Below are 18,268 nucleotides of genomic sequence, written 5' to 3'. Positions count from 1 at the left end.
AGGTGTAGAAGAAGTGTGTTAACTAGAGGTGGAGAGGGTGGGGGGGGGAGTAGATTTGAATGATTTCTGAAGGATAATGTGACACTATAGTCCAGAGTAATATAGTGGCTTCTGAAAATTCAGCTTTGCAATCACAGGAATAAATTACATTTGAAAATATATGAAATAGAAAATAGTTATACATTCTTGAAGGTGAGTAAATGATGACAGAATGTTTATTTTTGGGTGAACTATCCCTTTACAATTATATTTTGGGATTGTTTTGCTTTTAAAAAATTAAAATGCAAATAAATTATTATTTAAATAAGTTTCAAATAAAAAAAACTGTTCTATCAGTGCATACTTTACTCTGTGCCACTGAACCAGCCATATATATATATATATATATATATGATCGATTTTTATGAACAATTATTTCATTTTAATTCATATTTAATTTTGTTTCAGTGTAAAAAAATGCAAGAGGAGAGAGATGAGGCCTTACAGAAGCTGAAAGAATTTGAACAAGGTTGGTTTTTAAGATCTTAGATTCACTTAATGTCAATCAGACATCCTTCTGTGTAGTACATTAAAACAAAAGTGTATTGTAAATCTCATTGATTTATAAAGAATACTTCCACTTCTATTTCTGTGGGAAATACAGGCTATATGCTTTGCTCCTTTGGACTTTGATCCAAGGATATTGCAAGAACTATGACACCGTTCCATACAGACACACCTAGTTATTCCTAATCATCATTTCCCTATTTTCCAACAAGACATGTTTTAATGTTATTCAAACTGCACTAAATCAAAGCAACTGGAGTAGTTCTCCAAATCCTGCTAAAATTCCTTGTGTGTGAACAAACTATGTATTTGAGTTTACATTCACTGTGCCCAAATGGGTATGTAATGTTTGGTAGGATGTTTTGATGAATACATTAGATACCAAATTCAGATCTGAGAGGTTCTTTTTGCAGACATGAGTGGAGCTATCTACTGCTTTCGCTCTCATAGTTTGAAGTTTGGGGTTGATATCAATCACACAGATGTGAGGGGGAAAGCGACAGGTTTCAGTCTCAAATGGGTATTTCGGCAGTCCTTCCCTCACCAAATTGCCACACTTCACCTCTCTTGCACGTCTATACAAATGTCACCTTTTTCTTCACCGGGGAAACGTGGAATTCAAACATGTGAATTAAAAGGCTAAATTTTAAAAAGCACAACAAATGGCCGGTGGTGTTGGGGAGGAGGGAGGAAAAATCCATTACATCCTCATTTTAATGCACGAAATAGGTCATTATTTGATAGAGAAGAGCGCATGTTTTTGTGAATAATCTTGGCCTTTGCTCATGCTTCCTCCGCCATAAACACGTATTGTGTATGACTTCCACTTAAATAGTGGCTGCAGCTTCTAGCAGAGCAGCTGCATATTAGGAGCTATTACGTGATTTCATAGCTCTTGGAAAATTGCTTCTATTCAGCGCAAAGCGACCGAGGGGGAGGCTGGCTGGGTGGGGGGAAGCTGGGGAGCGAACGGGCGAGGAAAAAGCCCCCAACACACAATCATTTCTTTTCAATTGGAGATGGCAAGGTTGATGACAACATGACCATTGTGTTCTAATGATAAGACCACAAAGGCATCTGCCCCCTCATCAAGCTTGGCGCTGTAGAAACAGCATCAGAGGCTTTAATTCACTTCTCCAACACCCAGGCCCGATAGCATTATACACGGCCTCGTCATGCACGTAATCACTGTCTGTCTCTGAGAAGACGTGTGCGTGAAGAGCTGGGTGTGGGGGGGGGAAGGGGGGGGGGGGGGGGGGGGGGGGGGGGGGGGGGGGGAGGAACGGCGTGAGAAGAAAGAGATTTGAAGATGTAATGTTGATGGCGAGGCCAAAACTTACAATTAAAGCTGCCATGCCTGACGTCTGAAGTCCCCCCCCTCGTCCCCCTCCTGCTCCGCAACTGCCTCACACTTAGCCCGGTTTATGTGTAGCAGCTATTACAATTAACCTGTCACTTAGTGCTAGTACTACCAGTGAGAGAGAGATGAAAGATGGGGTGGAGGGGGACCAACTGGCAGCTAAATACTGTTTAATGAGTGACAGCGAAAGGCTTACAGCGGGATCTTGGATATCGCAGACACGGGCGTTCATCAAGTTTTAATTAGGTGTCATTGGGAGGCAGCCGCTGACCGTGATGGTGCTAATTCCTGTTTTTGCCTCTCAACCACAATGTGTAATTAGTTAAGAGGCTGTGAGCTGGTCCGTGGCCAGTCTCTGGTGATTACGGACACAAATAAGGTAAGAGCTCCAGGCGTTAAGAGCATCTGCCACTTCCATCTCGCCATCTTCCGCCTCTTTGGAAGTCATCAGACTGACTGCGTTTTGAATTTGAATGTTGTAAGTTTAGTCTCAAATCAGTTTGTTTTGAGAATCTTTTTGTGCATGACAGATTAATCTTAAGCATTTATAAATATATCTCAAAGAGAGACCCTTTAGAGACACTGTGGATCTTTGAAGGTTCTTGGATTTGCAAGGAATGCAAGGAAACACAGCAGATAATTTGATTAACCCAAACAATGAGCCTTGGCTTGACGGGCCTGCCCTGATCTCAGTCTCCCGTCCTTATAGGATCAGTATGAAGGGAAGCACTGAACTTATTCAAACAGATCTATAGAATAGACAACAGTTGTGTGAAGGCCAAGCTGGAGAGGTTATTGATTGGAAAAGAAAATCTGAAAGGAGGACAAATTAACCTTTTTCAGCATCAAGATGTTTGTGTATATGCTTAGTTTGGGGTCAGTTTTTAATGTTTTTGAAAGAAGTCTCTTTTGCTCTTCACGGCTGCATTTATTTGATCGAAATACAGTAAAAATAGCTATTTTCTGTTTTGATATATATTAAAATTTAATTTATTTATTTGATGGCAAAGCTAAAATTCAGCAGTCATTACTCCATGATCCTTCAGAAATCATTCTAATATGCTGAATTGGTGCTTAGGAAACATCTGCTGCTTCTTCTGCTTAATATTCTGATACATTTTTACATTACCATACCAATACATTACCCTGATACATTTTTTTTCAGGATTTTCTGATGATTAGAAAGTAAAAAAAACAAAAAACATTTATTTGAAATAGAAAACTTTTGTAACATTATAAATGTCTTTACTGTCACTTTTGATCAACGCATTCCTTCTGAGCAAAAGTATTAATTTCTTTAAAAAAGTAGTGTATATGTGTTGAAATGGTTCAAATATGCAGATGATGTTGGAAAACTGTTCACTTAAATGGTCCAACAGAGTGCTAGATCAATGGATACAAATATTCCATGTCCATATTAATCTTTAAATTACAATTATGAAATAAAACAAAATGTATTATAATTATATAAGAATTACAAAGATGTTTCAAGTAATTTTAGATGGACAGCATGTCCCACTACAGAACACTTGTATGACTACAGTGACATCAACTATCCAAAACACAGTTCAAATCCTTGCTAGCGTTGTGTTAGCATGTGTTGTGTCCACTATAGTTTCCACTGCTTCATACACCAGATGTCCCTAGTCGACTTGCTCAAAAGGTGTCTGGAGAGCATGAAAACTGATAAAGAGCTGTTCTAAGTTTCAGTGCTCTGGACAGAGTAATTGTATGATGTTGTAACCTTGTCTGTGAACGTCATGATGTACTGTGTTGACTGCTCCAGTGTGTGCATGACAGAAAATTAGTTGTGTGCTTGCCTGTAGTGACAACTGTAGTGTGTTTGTGTAAAATATTTGACATATTGCTTGTCTTCAGTGTCACACAGGGTGATCGAGGAGGTGAACAACATTCAGGAGAATCTAGAGATCGAGAAGACATGCAGAGAAAGTGTAGAAGCTTTGGCCTCAAAGGTGAGGTTTTACAATAAAGTTATGGTTAGCTGTTGTTTTATTCGTTTTCATTTGAATCCCCTTATTTCTGTTCGGTTTCATTTGATTCTGTTGTGCTCTGGTTCATTTGATTCTCCTTTGTTCTGTTCTGATTCTGTTCTATCTATATTCTATTGTGAATAAAATATAAGTTCATGAGATTTGTAAATTATTCCATTCCTTTTTTTACTCACAATTTGTACAGTGTCCCAACTTTTTTGGAATTGGGTTTGTAATTAGGGGCCAGACCCCGAAGGGGCTGTAGCCACTATTTTATCTGTATGTTTTCTTATTATTATTTTTCTACCCGAATAGGAGTCAATGGCAGCCCTGTGAAGGGAGCATAGGAAAATTATGAAAATTGGCACGCTTGTAGTAATGGTCATGAATCTGACCAACTTTGGGGTCTCTAGGACTAGAACTCTATAGTGCCACCACAAGTTCAAAAATTCACTTTTCAAACATTTATAACTTTTGAACTCTCTAGAAAAAGGAAACTTGGTACAGCTGATTACTCTCTTCATTCTGATCACATTCAATAGCTTACATTTAGACTCCACCCATTACAGTAGTGGCCATTTTGAAAAGTGCATTATTTCATTTTTTCACTACTACTTCTTCAAAATTTGTCCAATTCTAACGAAAATTGGCAGATATGATCTTTGGACCGAGCCGCATTGAAATGACTGAACAGAATTTCATGAACTAGTGGTGAAAAAAAAGTTATGATGTTGTAAACTTAACAAGGTCGACCCGAAATTGGTTCAGAGGCGGTATCTTGGCCAAACTTTGATCAATCGAAACAAAAATTGGTATGCTTCATCAACACCATGATCTGAGGGCCAAATTACATAAATGACAACAGTGCCACCTATGAATCATGAGATACAAAAATTGCTATTTTTGCTAATAACTTATGAACTGTTAGTCAGAAAATCAAAAGAACCATTCTGTCGCACCATTTTGAAATTTGTCATAAATTGCGATATCTTTTAAACCATTTGACACACCTGCACAAAAATTGGTATATTTCATTGACAGGATGTCCCGGAGTTATCTGAGAAGTTTGAACACAGCGCCACCTAGCATTCCAGAGATATAAAGATTTTTGCAAAAATGCTTAAGTTTTGAAAGCACTGTCCAAATTTTGTTGGTTTTATATCCCTTCATTCCCTGGGTTATGCCGATTCTGACAATATTTCATTTGTCATTTTCCATTAATGTGCCTGCCCATAGCTTTGCTAATCTGGTTATTGTGCTAAGGAACTTTTTTTGTGAGCTCATTCTCACACTGAAACCTCTCCTCAGCATCCTGGTGAATGTGCATGGGTGACTAACTCAATGTGTTACACCACGGATCCCGATTGCTTCATGTCGTGGATTCGAAACACAGTGTAACACATGCCTAGACCGCAAGAGTTACTGTGGCAAGAATTGATGCAGAAGTTGCTTCTGTTGTAGGCATTGTGATCAATGGATACAAATATTCCATTGTCCATATTAATCTTTAAATTTAAAATATGAAATAAAACTAAATGTATTATATTTATATAAGAATTACATAGATGTTTCAAGTAATTTTAGATGGACAGCATGTCCCACTACAGAACACTTGTATGACTACAGTGACATCAACTATCCAAAACACAGTTCAAATCCTTGCTAGCGTTGTGTTAGCATGTGTTGTGTCCACTATAGTTTCCACTGTAGTTTCAGCTGCTTCATACACCAGATGTCCCTAGTCGACTTGCTCAAAAGGCGTCTGGAGAGCATGATAACTGATAAAGAGCTGTTCTAAGTTTCAGTGCTCTGGACAGAGTAATTGAATGATGTTGTGACCTGGTCTGTGAACGTCAGACCGCAAAGGTACTATGGCAAGAATTGATGCAGTTTTTGCTTCTGTTGCAAGCATTGTGATTTTCCAAGTATGATCTCACCTGAAAGTATTAAATACAACACGCAGTGCATTTATGTACAAATTCATTATTTTGAATTGATTCTCAGTTGGACTTCTGAACTTCAGCATCTGTGTGTAATGTTGTGTCATTTTGATTTCTTATTCATGCTGTTAATTTTCATTTGAACTTCTGTTCATCCTGATTTCATCTCACCTATAATTTTGAACAGGTGGTTTTTCATGTTCATTCAGTTTCTCCTGTTTTTGCTCTTCCTGGTCTGCGCTGCAGCCACGTATCGCTGCTTGCAGCTATATTTATGTTTGTTTTCATTTGATTTCATTCTGTTTTATTTAAATTTCTTCTGTTCTGTTTCATTTGATTCTCATCTGTTCTGATGTGTATGATTCTGTTTTGTTCTGTGTTTTATTTCATTCTGTTATGTTCTGTTTCATTTGATTCTCCTCTGTTCTGTTTTGATTCAGTCGATTCTGTTCTGGTTCATTTGATTCTGTTCGGTTTCATTTAATTCTGTTCTGCGTCATTTGATTATGTTCTGTTTAACTAGAATTTGTTCTGTTCTCTGTTTTGTTCTGATTCATTTGATTGGTTATTTTTTTGTTTGATTCTGTTTAATTTAATTCTCTTGTGCTCTGTTTGATGTGGTTATCTTTTGTTCTATTTCGTTTGATTCTGTTCTTATTCATTTGATTCTCCTGATTAATTGGATTTTCGTCTTCTCTGCTCACCTCTGTTGTGTTCTGTACTTATTTATTTGATTCTGTTCTTTTTTTGTGATTTGATTCTGTTTAATTTAGTTCTCTGGTGCCCTTTTTCATGTGATTCTCTTTCGTTCTTTTTTTATTTGATTCCTTCTGCTCTGTTCTGATTCATTTGATTTTGTTCTCTTTTGTTTCATTTGATTCTCTTTTGTTTCATTTGATTCTCCTTTGTTCTGTTCTGATTCATTTCATTCTGTTTTTTTTGTTTGATTTGATTGTTTCCCTTGATTATCTTTTTATCTTTTTAATTTGGTCTTGTTACTTTATGTTCTAATATCCTTAGTTTTCTCCTGTTTCATTCAATTCTGCTCTACTCTTCTCAGAAACAATATTTCCAGAATCATACACCCATGTTTTCGCTTTCTGCTTTCATGGTAAATAAATTGGGATCCATCATGCCTCTATCCAACCACCCTTACATCCATTTATTTCCTCCTCCATCCTGAGCAAAGTACACAGAATTGTACTCCACATGGGCAGTCAATCCATTCAGTTCATGCTGGAGTCAATCTTAAAGACGGTCTCCCTCCCGTATACCTGCATCTTGGTGTTGACCACAGCCAGCCCACATCCCTGGACTCACTCATTACAGAAGTATTCAATTTGCCATCAGTCCCAACTCAGCACATTGTTTAGTTGGGTTTCAGTTCTGCCGTTCAGGCTCAGGCGGGTCTGAAAAGTGAAGTGGCATCTACACTGAGCGCTCAGCAGGTAAATGGATCTCTAAAAGCCCAGGTGTGAGGCAAATTAGCAGGAACGATTACCGGCTGTATTGCCGTCTCTCTGATGGAGGAATCAGCTTTCTTCTGCTGCCTGTCGGTGATGAGCGCTGATCACCACACACAGAGAGAGAAATGAGAGAACAGTAGCAGTGAAAAGAATAAAGACACAGATAAGAGATAAAGACCAGGAGAAAATAGTCTTTAGATTGAAAAAGGACACTGTTGTCCTGCGTTTTAGAAGCAGGCTAGCTTTCATTTGATGTCGTTCTGTGTCCAAAAAAAGAAGACATTTCACTGTGCAAATGAAAACTGACATTTGTTGTTGTTTTTTTTGTACTTGAGAAAATAGACTGAGGTGACAAAACCCTGCTGACTTATGGTTATTTAGCGTGGATGACAGGATTTCTGTCCGGCCATTTCTTGAGAATCACTTGCTATAGATTTCTCTTGAAGTATAGCTAAAAAAAAATTCCTTGAAGTATGTGAAGCCATCGCAGATGTTTCTGAGAGCTGCAGTTGAGGAAGACCATAGAGCATTTAATTTGTACGGAGGAAATAGACCTGCAGCTGGGCCGTTTTGTGCCTCAGCATTATGTGTTGGATAAAAGCTCGATTTAACCAATCAATGGTATCCTGACATCCTTAAATGCACAGCTCAGCTTGTTCTGTGTTCACCGATGGCCATTGCGCATGAAAACTGGTGCCTTTGTCCTGGCTGCTCTGTGAACACCCCTGCAACGAGCCCCTCACGTCTGTGTGACTAACAGCAGGAGAGTCCTGTAGGTTTCGGCCTCCACAGGTTTGCTCATCTTCCATCTGTCAGGACACATGACTGTTTGAGGATTCAGTTTTGTTTGTCACTAGTTGCTCTTTCAACACATAGTCGATTTATCTAAAATATCTCATGTCTTTATTATAAGGTTAGGAAACACTTTGCATTAGATCTCTCAAATCCAGATTTCTTGCATTAAAATCATTGATTTTAATGTTTTTGAAAGAAGTCTCCTATGCTCACCAAGACTGCATTTATTTGATCAAAAATGCCGAAGTATTATTACAATTTAAAAAAAAAAACGTTTCTATTTTAATATATTTTAAAATGTAATTTATTCCTGTGATGGCCTTTGATTGTCTTTTTTATTCCAGTCTTCAGTGTCACATGATCCTTCAGAAATCATTCTAATATGCTGATGTGGTGCTCAAGATCACCAAGGTTGAAAACAGTTCTGTGGACATTTTGCCTTCAAACGTTTCATATAATACATAAAGTCAGCCGGTCATTATCGCAAAAATGAGAGAAATTCCTATTAGGAAATGCACAGTATATTACCATATCACGTATCTGATAATATACTTTTTTTTTTAAATATTGGTATTGGATGAAATTGGTTATTTAAAATATATTGCTATAATACATATTTAAGATATTGCTCATTTTATCATGAAAAAATCTTATTACTCAGTTTTTACATTTGTCATCTAATTTTAACTTAACATTAATCTTTTAAAACCCTAAATATTTAATAACACTATTAAATGTAATCATAGTGATTATATCTGTAATATCGGTGCATTCTTAGGTATATTTTGCCATAATGAGCAGCAGACTATACATTATTCCACTTATTTTCTGGCTACTTACCCAGTAAATAATTAAATAACAAGACATGAAATATTGATATTGCCTTGTCACTGTATTTATGTGAACTAATCTTGCAAATATTTATAGAACAAGTGTGGAAGACTTTGACTTGTTTTGCATCTCAGCCCACAGGATGAAAAATAAATCTCACCTCTTTTTTGAAAGTGTGAAGGATAAAATTACAGCATTGACTCATGCCAAATTTACATTTAAATTAGTCCAAAAATTTTGGTAGGTGTGATTGGAGGATGGCGAGTCGAATTGTCTCAAATAGTCTCTACATTTCGGTATGATTTATTGTGTATGATGGCTGTAATTTTGTCTGCCAAGGGACCCTGAGGCAGGCAAAAAAAAAGAAGAGGAAAAAAAATCATAATCAATTTCTTAAACTCTGGAACATTTTGAATTAAAAAGCAGTAATGGATGAGGGTTCACGGGTGGTGGCAGTCAAATCAAAGTGCAATCCAAACACATGACATTTTGTTTTGATGTGTGATCAGAGGAGATGAGGGGCCTTGCCACCTCGGGACGCACATCTGATTTCTGCCACTGTGTAATTTCACCGCTGCGCTCTCATCAATGCCAGATGATTATTGCAGAGCGAGTGTGTATGCGTGTGTGTCTGCGTGTTTATCCCCATATTATGTGTTGTTGATTGCGTTTTTAAAAGATGCATTCAGCAGGAAGGACGGCATCAGGAAATGGATTGACGTGCTGTGTCCCCTCACTTGGATGTCATTAATAAAGGCTCGTTAAAGAGGGGGCTTTTTTTTTTATTCCTGCCTCCCACTCTTTTTCTCTCTCTGACCGGAATGTCATCTGGGACTAATTTACATACCTCCACCCCCATTGGCTCTCTGAGTTTCCATTAAGTGGCCTCCCTAATTGAAGTGTGAATGACCAGTCTTAAATTACTTTAATTGGATGTTCAAAAAGGTACAATTTGTCGGATGCAGGTATGTGTATGTGGCGAGGGAGGGGGTCCGTGGCCGCACATGATAGAAATGCTGTAATTATTTATGAAAACAGGAGTGTCTGCTGCTGCTGCTCCTGTATACGTGTAATGAAATGTCTGTTATTTTGCCCTTGATTATTGCTCTTTTTCAGAGTATTCGTGCTGTGTGTGTTTGACTGTGATTGAGGGGAATTGCATGGGCGCCCGCTGGGGTTCCAGTGGGCTGGTCTGTCTACATGCTGCTGATTTGATTTCTCATATCTTTTCGCTCTGTGGCAAATGCAGAAAATCACAGGCTTGGGTTTTATATCATTTGTGGCGTTACCGGTGTCATTTTGATCTCTGATTATTCCTAGAAATTTGACTACATTGGCCTCACTAGATTAACTTGTTTTGTATTGTCTATAGACACTGGATTTTCATTCTCTTCACAGAGACCAAGAAAATTCATGTCTTGATAGTTTGGCTCAATTGGTGTGTGATGCTAGCAGCACTCAGATCATGAGTTCAAATGTATACAATAAATGCACTCTAAGCCGCTTTGGATAAAAGTGTCTTTCAAAAACACAGATGTATATCTTTCTCTCAGTTGAACAGACAGAACCGTTCTCTGAAGAGGAAGAGTATGCTCTATATGTCCCACCTTGGTGCCGATGTCGTCGCTGAGATCAGTCTGGATGATGATGATGAAGATCCACAGGAGGAGGAGTCAGGTGTCTGTAGCTCCTCCCACTGTCAGATTGTGATTGCAGGTGGGTCAGTGCACTGTCCCACAATGTATTGCTTAATAAAATATTTTTATCACTTTATACTTTTTGCATCTACAGATTAATTTTAAAGGTGAAGTGTATCATTTCTATGGCACAGGCAGCGAAAGAATTGCAAGTTTTTTTTGTTCAAGTGGATTGACTGGGCCTGTCATAACAACATAGGCTCTGGCATGAAATTGAGGCTTGACTACCTGTTTAGTCAAACAATGGCTGACAAACTTGTGTGAAAGCAGTCATTATCTAGTAGTTCAGAAATTAGACACCTTTGCCATTTAAGTGTGTAGTTTCTGAGGCTATTAGATAATTAATATTTGAATTCAGAAAATACAGAAAATTTAATTTATGTATTTTTGTTTGTTTTAGATATCAAATTTAAAACGTTTACACTTTACACATACAACAACAGTTCAAAGTAACAGGCTTTTGTTTTTCAGTGTTATATTAAATGTTTTATTTATTTATGTGTTTTAAATATTGAATGCAATTTTTTTTAAAGATCCTTATATTGAAGCAACAGTTGAAAGTGACCACAGGCTTTTTTCGAACACTGAAAAGGACATTAAAAAAAAACATTAGTTCATACAACACATGCTTTTTGTGAGAAACAGACTAAGTCATTTTGCCCTCCGATGCGGTTCTCAATTCATGATGTTTGGTTACGAGACACTTGAGAATTCAGGCTGTTTTGTACTGCAGTTTTTTTTTTATTTTTTATTAATGCTTTTCTTGTTTATTTGTGGTAGAGCTGAGGGATAAACTAGAGGTGATCCTGGCTGAGAAGAAGCAGATTACGATCGATCTGGAGATGACAAGAGAGCAGCTCTGCCAAACTAGACGGGAAGTATGTGAGAAAGGCATTTAATCTTAGGTTTTACTGCATTAACTTACTACTCATCTTTAAGAAATATCTACCGTGCATCATTTTAAAAAGATCTACAATATACACTCTAAAATATATTTTTTAATGAAAAGTAAAAATCATGACAGAACAATAAATGTTTTGATCCACCTCCTTAATGTCTTTAATGTTAACCATTGCCATGTTTCACAGTGGCTTTCACTCAGAATAATGTCAACCAAACAGAAAAGAGGGGTCTGTCTTTGTGTCATGTTGTGCAGTGTTTCAGATGAACCAGTTTAATGCCCAAATAAATGAAGCCCTCGCTCTCCCTTTCTTCCGAAGCTCCTGAAAGAGAAACATGATAATACTGTTTTAATAGCTGAAACATTCCAACAAAAGAAGCTCTTGGGAAAATACAACAGAGGTCAGTTGTGCTCCTGTTCTCTACTGTATCCCATCCTAACTGCTGTACTCACACTCTGCTACATCTTCATTGCTTCATTCAAAGCCTATACTGTGTTTCTTCTATAATTATTACAATAACAATAAGTCATACAGTATTTTTAGGCAGATCTGAGTGATTTCTGACTACTTTAGCTTGATTATAGACTCAAACAGATCATGGAAATATCACAAAAATCAGAATGCATCATTTTCCACGGATACTTTTTCTGTTGTTTTGTGTGTGTGTGTTTTGAGTTGTTTAATAATTTGATGCATGAATTAAATTGAATTAAAAAAATCATAATGTCATAATCTTTTCACTTTAAATTAAGAATTATATTTCTTTTGTTAATACAGTATGATGTATTTGAGAGAGTTGCACATCTGTTGCCTACAATAGAAGATAATAGTAAATATTCTAGAGGTTCTTGGTGCTTCACTAGTTTGAATTTATGTTGCCATTCAAAAGTTTGGAGGTATTATGTTTTTTGAAAGAAGTTACTACTTTTATTCAGCAAGAATGAATTAAATTGATCAAAAGTCAAAGTAAAGACATTTATAATGTTACAAAAGATTTCTATTTGAAACAAATATTGTTCTTTTGAAATTTCTATTTATGAAAAAAACTTTTTGTAAAAAAAAAAATAATAATAATTGTATAGTTTTGCATCACCAGACACTATTGTCTTCTGCTTTACAGCAAAATCTAAACTGTCTCCATGGTTGAGTTTCCATAATTGATTCTGCTATTTTCTTGTTTATCACTGTGAAGCTGCTTTGATTCAATTCTGTATTGTATAAAGCACTATAGAAGTAAAAGTAACTTGACTTAACTAGACCATGCTGATTTAAATTGCCCTGTAGTGGATGTCATATATCAGAAGTTCAATAGGAATTTAAATGATACAATATACAATATTGTGAGTTTGAATTGTTTGCCATGGACATCGGGGCTCAAAGGCTTTCCTGTAAATGTGTGTAGTTTCTCAGTATGCTCTAGATGAGTTTGAGGCCTTGCGGGAGGATCTAAAGCTTGAGAGGGACCTGCGTTCTGAAGCAGAGAAGTTTGCACATGAGGTGAAAGCTCAGTTTGATTTGATTTCAAAATTATTTTATTGAAATGTATAATGTATAATACAATAAATGTATTCAAATATTTATGAATATTTATGAATTCCTGGATTATGTTAAATGGTGTGAATTTGTGAATGTGTGTTTATCTCTCTGTCTCTCTCTGTGGGTGAATGAAGGTGCTAGTAGAGCAGAAGAAGCTGAAAAGACAAAGCCAGATGTTGATCCAGAGTGTGTCTCCAACAGAAGCTCTGCAGAAAGCTCTGGCAGAGATCAACACACTGACTCACACTTTAGAGACACAGAAACTGGAGCATCAACAGCAGGTAACACACACAGACACACATTAATCCCCACACTGTCCTTTAGGTCACAGTGTCCTGCCGACCAAATGTCATTAAAATAATAACAGAAAAACCAATCAAATCAACCATGCCAACCTCCCAGTGTCACACCAAAACACACACCCATGCAGTTCATTACTTGCCTTTCTAAAAGGAGAAAAACGGAGCAGTATTCTGCAATTAAGCAATCATTAAAGGATCAAGGGAAATGCAACTTGACTCACTTTGTGGTATTTGTCTGTCATCACTATAGATTTTAGTCAGAGTGTGTGACATATTTAATTTGTCAAGACCAATAATGAGGCTGTGAGGGATGGAAGCACAGTCACTATGTTGTACTGCCTTAAAGGGATGGTTCACCCAAAAAAGTCATAATTTTGTCACCCTTATGTCATTCCAATGAAAAGGCGAGACTTTCTCACAAGGAGATATTTAGCATGTAAAGTGCAGGGTTCTTATAGTTAACTGAAACTACAACAGAAAAAATCTGTTACTTGAAATAAAATAAACTTTAACTGAAATAATATTAAATATATAAAAAAAACTTAGTTTGCTAAGGCAAACTAAACTAAATAATAATAATAAAACCTATATAGAAAATAAAAATGCACAACAATATTATCAAAACTTCATCCAAAATTGAAATAAAAACAGAAAATATATTAATACAAACTATTATTATTATAGTATCTCAATGACAGTAAAACGCACTGGTCCAGTGTCCCAGCAGCTATTTTCTGTATAGTGAAAGTGGTAAAGGAGACCTGTTCACCATTTCATTTGATGACAGAGTTTCATTTTATAAGTGAAGTATACCTTAAAGTTCAAAGATCACATTCCATTTTTACACCCCGTGTTTTTGTCTTTGATTGTTATGCTGTGTATGTTGGTGGACTTCAGGTGAAGGATCTTGAAGAGCAGATACACAGCAGTGAATTAAAGAAGCAGCTAACAGCATTACAGAGACAGACTGAACTGCTGGAGGAGGAGAGAAAAGAGTGGCAGCACAAACACACGAACGCTGAAACCGAGGCCAAAGACCTCAGATTCACAGGTAGTTTTTAAAGTTTTTTTTGTTGTCAGTTTTTAGAAGTCTCTTATGCTCACCACAGCTGCATTTATTTGATCAGAAATACAGTAAAAACAGTAGTATTGTGAAATATTATTGCAATTTAAAATAACTGCGTAACATCGTTCGTACATCGGGAAGAAGGAGGTGGGAACCGGCGAACATTTAATTATAAAACTTTAATAAACAAATAAACAAGCACAAAACGAAAGTAAAAGCGGCAGTCCCTCACAAAACAACATAAAATCCAGGGCTGCGTTCAGCCCCGACAAAACGGTGCAAAATGTTTTTTAAACGGAAACGGTGGTGCGTTCTGTTCTGATGTCGCAAGAGTTGCAACTATGGCAGCTGAGAAGGCCATTCTTTGTGTTCTTTTTGAAGAATTTTCGGAGCCTGATGAAATCGGTATAAATACGTGTTTAATACTGCAAAATACGCTCGATGTTACAGTCACTGCCCTTGCCCTCCAGAATAAAAGAGAACATCCCAATCAAATGAAGGGATTTGTGGAAACTCCGGTTCTTAATTATTGTGATCCAACATTTGCCTCGCATTTCAGGATGAAAAGACAAATTTTTCAGGTGAAGGATAATCCACTTCTTACCTCTGAGACTGTGTTACGATCTATATGGCCTTATTATTTTTATTGTGAGTATTAGGCTTATCATTATTGCTGATCACTGTTGTTGTGTTGTGCTATGTTATTGTAATATTTACCATTATATAATCAGAGGAATATAGAAGTTTATGAAAGTGTCAACTCCACAATACAATAGCAAAATATGTATAGTATTTTTATGTTACATTATTAATCAGTGTCTAGCACACTTTCCTAAGGAAAGGATATGGACCAGAAGACATTGCAATTACTAAATGATATTTAGACAGACTTAAAGAAGTTCCAGATCTATACTTGTGCTCTTATTATTTCAGTTATTTTGCCTTTAATGTAAATAAACATGTGCAAACAATATACTTGCTCTTGTGAATTTATTTTGACGTTAATTACATTGTGCCAGCGGTCTCTTTAATACCGCGTGGTTTATATACATGTTGCTGCTGATTGGGCTGACATTTTTGACACCCACCAAACAAGAGAAAACGTATCTCAAACCCCGTTGCACACCGTTTTCAGGAAACATTTAGTTCAAACTGGAAACCGTAGCAAAACGTTGCGCACTGGTTTGAGCTTGAACTTGCCCCAGGCCTGGTCCTCTCTTGTCCTTCACTGTCGTTACTCCTCTATTTATCCTTCCGGAGGTCCTCCGTGGGACTCGAGACCGGTGAGCGGTGCAGGTGTCACTCATTATCTTTAACTCCACCGGCCTTGCTCCGTTCCCACGGCTCTCGGCCCTGCCTCACTCATCACAAACTGTTTTAAAATGTAATTTATTCCGGTGATGCAAAGCTGAATTTATAGCAGCCATTACTGCAGTCTTCAATGTCACATGATCCTCGAATCATCTAATATGCTGATTTGGTATTCAAGAAATCTTATCTTGCTCTAATCAATGCAGAAATCATTTGTTCGTCTTAATATCTAGTGGAAACCATGATACATTTTTTTTCAGGATTCTTTAATTAATATAAATTTTAAAAGAACAGTATTTTATTTGAAATAGAAAAGTTTTGTCACATTGTAAATGTAATTTAATTTTAATGCATCTTTGCTAAATAAAAGTATTAATTGAATTACTTAAATCTTACTGACCCAAACGTTTGAACAACACTATAAAATAACCCAGTGTTTGTATCTCTGTGTGTTTTGTAGTGGAGGAACTGAAAAAGAAGCTCCAGCAGGTCTCTAATCCACCACCAGCTGCCCCAGGACCCCCTCCTCCACCCCCGCCCCCACCTCCACTTCCTGCCCCCTCAAGCAACCCACTCAGGTGAGTGTCTGTTTGTGACGAAAGCCATCAAAATGAGGAAATACAACTTAAAAATAAAATAGATCTGATGGAAAATTCGGTCAATGGCTGTTTGCTCATTGGGAAGTTTCAGTGACATCTTTCTTGTCAATTCTCAATTTTTCTTTTGTCTCTATCTTTTAGCTCATTACTGTCTATACTTCGTAAGAAAAAAGATGTGAGCACTGAAATTGCATTAGTGGAGAAGGACTCCTCTGAGAAAACCCCAGGTAAAGAGCGAAGGCCCATCGAAGTTCATTTCCAATCTGTAAACCTGCTCAGTTTTGCTTTATAATAATTCATAGATGCAAAGATTACATAGATTGATAATTTAAAAGCACAGTAATCAGTGATTGCTTATGGTTCAAGTTTTTTTTTTTTCGTTGTTTCGTTTCTTAAGCAGAGCTGGCCTGCAGTTGTGTTCGCTGTCGAGCCACATGAAAGATTTCAGACCGTTATGTTGACCTTTTTGAGCAGTGTTAAGTGTCAATTAAAAATCTGCAGTGCATACAGTCAGATGTAATTAATGTACACTTTCACACAAAGTAAACTTCTGTTTTTCGTCATAGCAGTGGGTAAAAATGAAAGACTTGGGTCAAGTTCAAGTTTGTCCTTAGCCATTTCTTTCAGCCTTGTATTAAAAAACAAGGTGGGGGAAAAGAAGGAAGACTTGCAGCATTTTGCTGAAGGACAAACACTTTTGTACAGAGTTTGGATAAGTCATTATCCATTTATGATTAAAAAAATTGACAATATTGACAATTTTTCAGTTATTGGCATGATGTTCAGGTTTATAGAATTTGACCAGTGAACTTTAGCCTTCCTTTTATCACTAGTGCTTGATTTGCTTTTTCACTGGGTTTGAATATTTACAGGGAATGGTGATCTTTGAATGGATTGACTAAAATTCTTTCACTTCCTCTAATAAGTATAAGTGCGGGCCAAAGCTGAGATACTTTCTCAAATAATTTTAGTTTTTTTTCAAGTGTTCTTGTTAATATTGAACAACATTTTTATGATCTCATATGAGTAGAAAGTTGTTATTGGACTATACTCTAGCTCTGAAACGCAATGCCAATTTAGAGCCTTTGCAAAAGAGAATGTTTAGAGAGACTTTTATCATGTCAGAAAAACATCAGACTGGTAAGCAGATAATATTCACATTTTTTGTTACAGTTAATGACAGGATAACTAAAAGTGTTTGCCAAGGCCACTTAACAAAGATAAACATCATAGATAAACTTTCTTTTTTATGATATTTGTGCATGCCAGCGCAAATAGAAACCTTTGCAGTTCTGTTTAGTGGTGTCAGTATGTCTGATATTATTCTGTGTCTGAAATTACTGCTAATGAAAAGCAGCAGATGTGTTTATCTATATCTGTGTTGATCTGTTTAAATGTGTTTTAATAGAAATCCCATTTGTCTCTGTCTGTGTGTGTGTGTGTGTCTGACTGACAGAAAAGGACATCAGACATCAAGCTGTGGATGAAATGATGCAGCGAATCAAAAAAGGAGTTCAACTCCGACGTGTTTCCCAGAGAACCAACAGAGCCAGACCAGGACCGGTACACATTTCTTACAAACTCATACCAACACAAAAACACTCACTACTTTAAACTTTCTTTTACTCAGTGAATCAGTGTCATTAAATGAAATTACGTATACTATTAGCCGATCAAATATAATCAGAAATAAGTACTTTTATTTAGCAAGGAAGCACGCATTCAGTCGATCAAAAGGGACAGTAAATATTTGTCACAAAAGATTTCTATTTTAAATAAATGCTATTCTTTTGAAGAATCTTGTTAAAAAGTAGAGTGATTTCCACAAAAATATTAAGCAGCACAACTGTTTTCAACATTGAAAATAATAAGAAGTGTTTCATGAGCACCAAATAAGCATATTAGAATGATTTCTGAAGGATCGTG

At 36.7% G+C, this 18,268-nt stretch overlaps 1 protein-coding gene across 4 annotated transcripts in view; it reads left to right on the top strand.

Moving 5' to 3' along the window:
- The window catches only part of LOC107553087 (shootin-1), a 35,642-nt gene that overhangs the window by 3,217 nt on the left and 14,157 nt on the right, over positions 1 to 18,268 (top strand). For all 4 annotated transcript variants that reach the window (XM_016235217.1, XM_016235207.1, XM_016235226.1 and 1 more), the window contains exons 3-13: positions 448 to 508; positions 3,785 to 3,879; positions 10,483 to 10,645; positions 11,407 to 11,504; positions 11,847 to 11,928; positions 12,931 to 13,025; positions 13,199 to 13,345; positions 14,264 to 14,417; positions 16,204 to 16,321; positions 16,484 to 16,569; positions 17,799 to 17,905. In XM_016235217.1, coding sequence (XP_016090703.1) covers positions 448 to 508; positions 3,785 to 3,879; positions 10,483 to 10,645; positions 11,407 to 11,504; positions 11,847 to 11,928; positions 12,931 to 13,025; positions 13,199 to 13,345; positions 14,264 to 14,417; positions 16,204 to 16,321; positions 16,484 to 16,569; positions 17,799 to 17,905 — 1,206 coding nt within the window. The remainder of the gene's footprint in view (positions 1 to 447; positions 509 to 3,784; positions 3,880 to 10,482; positions 10,646 to 11,406; positions 11,505 to 11,846; positions 11,929 to 12,930; positions 13,026 to 13,198; positions 13,346 to 14,263; positions 14,418 to 16,203; positions 16,322 to 16,483; positions 16,570 to 17,798; positions 17,906 to 18,268) is intronic.

The sequence above is a fragment of the Sinocyclocheilus grahami genome, unplaced genomic scaffold (genome assembly GCF_001515645.1).
Source record: "Sinocyclocheilus grahami isolate Dianchi unplaced genomic scaffold, SAMN03320097.WGS_v1.1 scaffold18.1, whole genome shotgun sequence".
Lineage (NCBI taxonomy): Eukaryota > Metazoa > Chordata > Actinopteri > Cypriniformes > Cyprinidae > Sinocyclocheilus > Sinocyclocheilus grahami.
The sequence above is the reverse complement of the archived record's forward strand: the minus strand, read 5'-3'. Positions and strand labels throughout refer to the sequence as shown.